A 1,981-nucleotide genomic window follows, 5' to 3' on the forward strand; every position below is an offset into this window, starting at 1 on the left:
ATGAAACTTTTCCCACAGTCCAAACACTTGTGGGGTCTTTCTCCTGTGTGGGTTGGCTGATGATTAACAAGCGCCGACCTACATGTGAAACTTTTCCCACAGTGTAAGCACTTATGGGATCGCTCTTCTGTGTGGATGGCCTGATGGTTAACAAGGTTTGACCTCTCTGTGAAACGTTTCCCGCAGTCCAAGCACTTGTGGGGTCTCTCTCCTTTGTGGATTGCCTGATGGTTAACAAGGTCTGACCTCTCTGTGAAACTTTTCCCACAGTCCAAGCACTTGTGGGGTCTTTTTCCTGTATGGCTTTTCTTAAGTGACTTTCGTGTTGACTTTGAACTGAAACATTTCCCTTCAGCTCCTCCCACAAAGGTCCCCTGTGGTTGAACTTCTCCAGGAACTTCCTGATGATGATTCCCCTCCTCATTCTCACTCCCTCGCTCAGCACCTGCTGGGAGAGAGACAATCCAGACAGGAGTCATTGTGCTGGGGAGAAAGAGGAATAGCACCGAGAGAAAACCCAACACAAAGACTGAGCAATTGGATTCTGCCTCCACATCCCACCCAAACACTCACAGGGAAGGAAAGCTGGGAAGCAAACTCCTGCAGAGAAGAGGCTGGGTGGAATGGCGTGAGCTATATCTGATGACTGCAGCCCTGTCCTGGCTGAGATGAGGAAGAACTGAGGGCGCTTACTCACACCATATTTTGGGATTCTCAGCTTTTTCCTTCATTCCCTAGATGGTTTCTGTGTCAGTCCTCACCTGTGCGGGTGCATCTCGGAAGCCTTCTTTCTTTGCAGGCCTGGAGATCGGGCACCCATGGCTCCTCCCCTCGTTCCAGCCGGGCGATCAGCTCAGGTTTGGGAATGGGAAATCCTGCGCAGAGGGTGAAATCAGATCAGATCAGGGTGGAGTATTTGTCTGAAAGGACATTCCGTGAGTGGAACCTGTCCCTGTGCTCTGGTGGAGGAACGTGGAATCCAAGAGGACGGGAAAATGGTCACTGAGCCCCCTTGTGCAGAGGAAGTTGTCTGTGAAGGTGAGTTGAATTATTACTACACCCTCACTAGGCGTTCCCAGGATCTGTGCGCTCTGGGTGCCTTGCTGACTCACACACAGCTCTGCACTTAAACCTCTGCCTCTTTCTAAACCTGCAGAGCCCAGAGCCCTCCCCATGGCTGGAGCTATTCCCAAGGAGGGAGGTGAACAGGGATTGTGTGTGCAGCCGAGAAACAACACAGACAGGACAATGCTGGATTTATGCCCCTTTGAAAGGTGGAGGGGTGGGGATGGTTCAGCTTGTCCATTGGGTTTTGACACCCATGTCCCACTGGAGAGGGCACGGAGATGTAAGTCTTTCTCACATGGCATCTGTGCATTATGGAACCCACTCGCCTCTGATCTAACTGACGGGGGAAGAACCTGAACACATTCAGACACGCAGACCCCACGGCTTCTAATAACCAAGGAGACGGGAATCCCTTACCCAGCGAGGTCACCATCTCGTAGTTCTCCTGCATGACGTCCCTGTAGAGGGCTCTCTGAGCGGGGTCCAGCAGAGCCCCCTGCCCCTGGGTGAAATACACAGCCACCTCCTCGAAGGTCACCGGCATCTGAAACACCAAGAGACCGTCACTCAGCTCCTGCTGCCCCAGATACAATCCCACTCGTCATGGGAAAAGGAAAAAAACGTGAAGCTCTGGGAGGGCCAGACTAGCAGAATCCCTCCCCCACCCTGCTCAGAGCAGCCAGGAGGCTTCAGGGTGGGGAGAAGTTGAGAGCTCCTTGTCCCCCCCAGTAGACAGAGCAGGGTCGGGATTTCTCATTTCCCACACACCTGCCAGCCACAGGCTGATACGGGAAGCTGAGCTCTGAGCCGGGGACAGGGACAGGAATCCCAACAGCTTCTCTTCGTATTTCACAGCAGCCTCAGGCTAGTGGGTTCAGGCTCCAGCACTGGGAGTCTGGAAAATGTTCCCAGC

General features: G+C 53.3%; 1 protein-coding gene across 1 annotated transcript; it reads right to left on the minus strand.

Moving 5' to 3' along the window:
* Window positions 1-57: 57 nt before the first annotated feature.
* LOC115271565 (zinc finger protein 300-like) lies at window positions 58-1,520 on the minus strand (the record flags this gene model as incomplete). The annotated part of the gene is made up of 3 exons (XM_029914409.1): window positions 1,486-1,520; window positions 762-875; window positions 58-445 (listed from the first exon to the last, which is right to left on the minus strand). Coding segments are annotated over exons 1-3 (536 nt in total), but the record flags the coding sequence as incomplete, so codon positions are not given.
* Between the last annotated feature and the right edge of the window lie 461 nt (window positions 1,521-1,981).

This window comes from Terrapene carolina, unplaced genomic scaffold (assembly GCF_002925995.2).
Source record: "Terrapene carolina triunguis isolate 2854851 unplaced genomic scaffold, T_m_triunguis-2.0 Scaffold49138, whole genome shotgun sequence".
NCBI classification, from domain to species: Eukaryota; Metazoa; Chordata; order Testudines; family Emydidae; genus Terrapene; species Terrapene triunguis.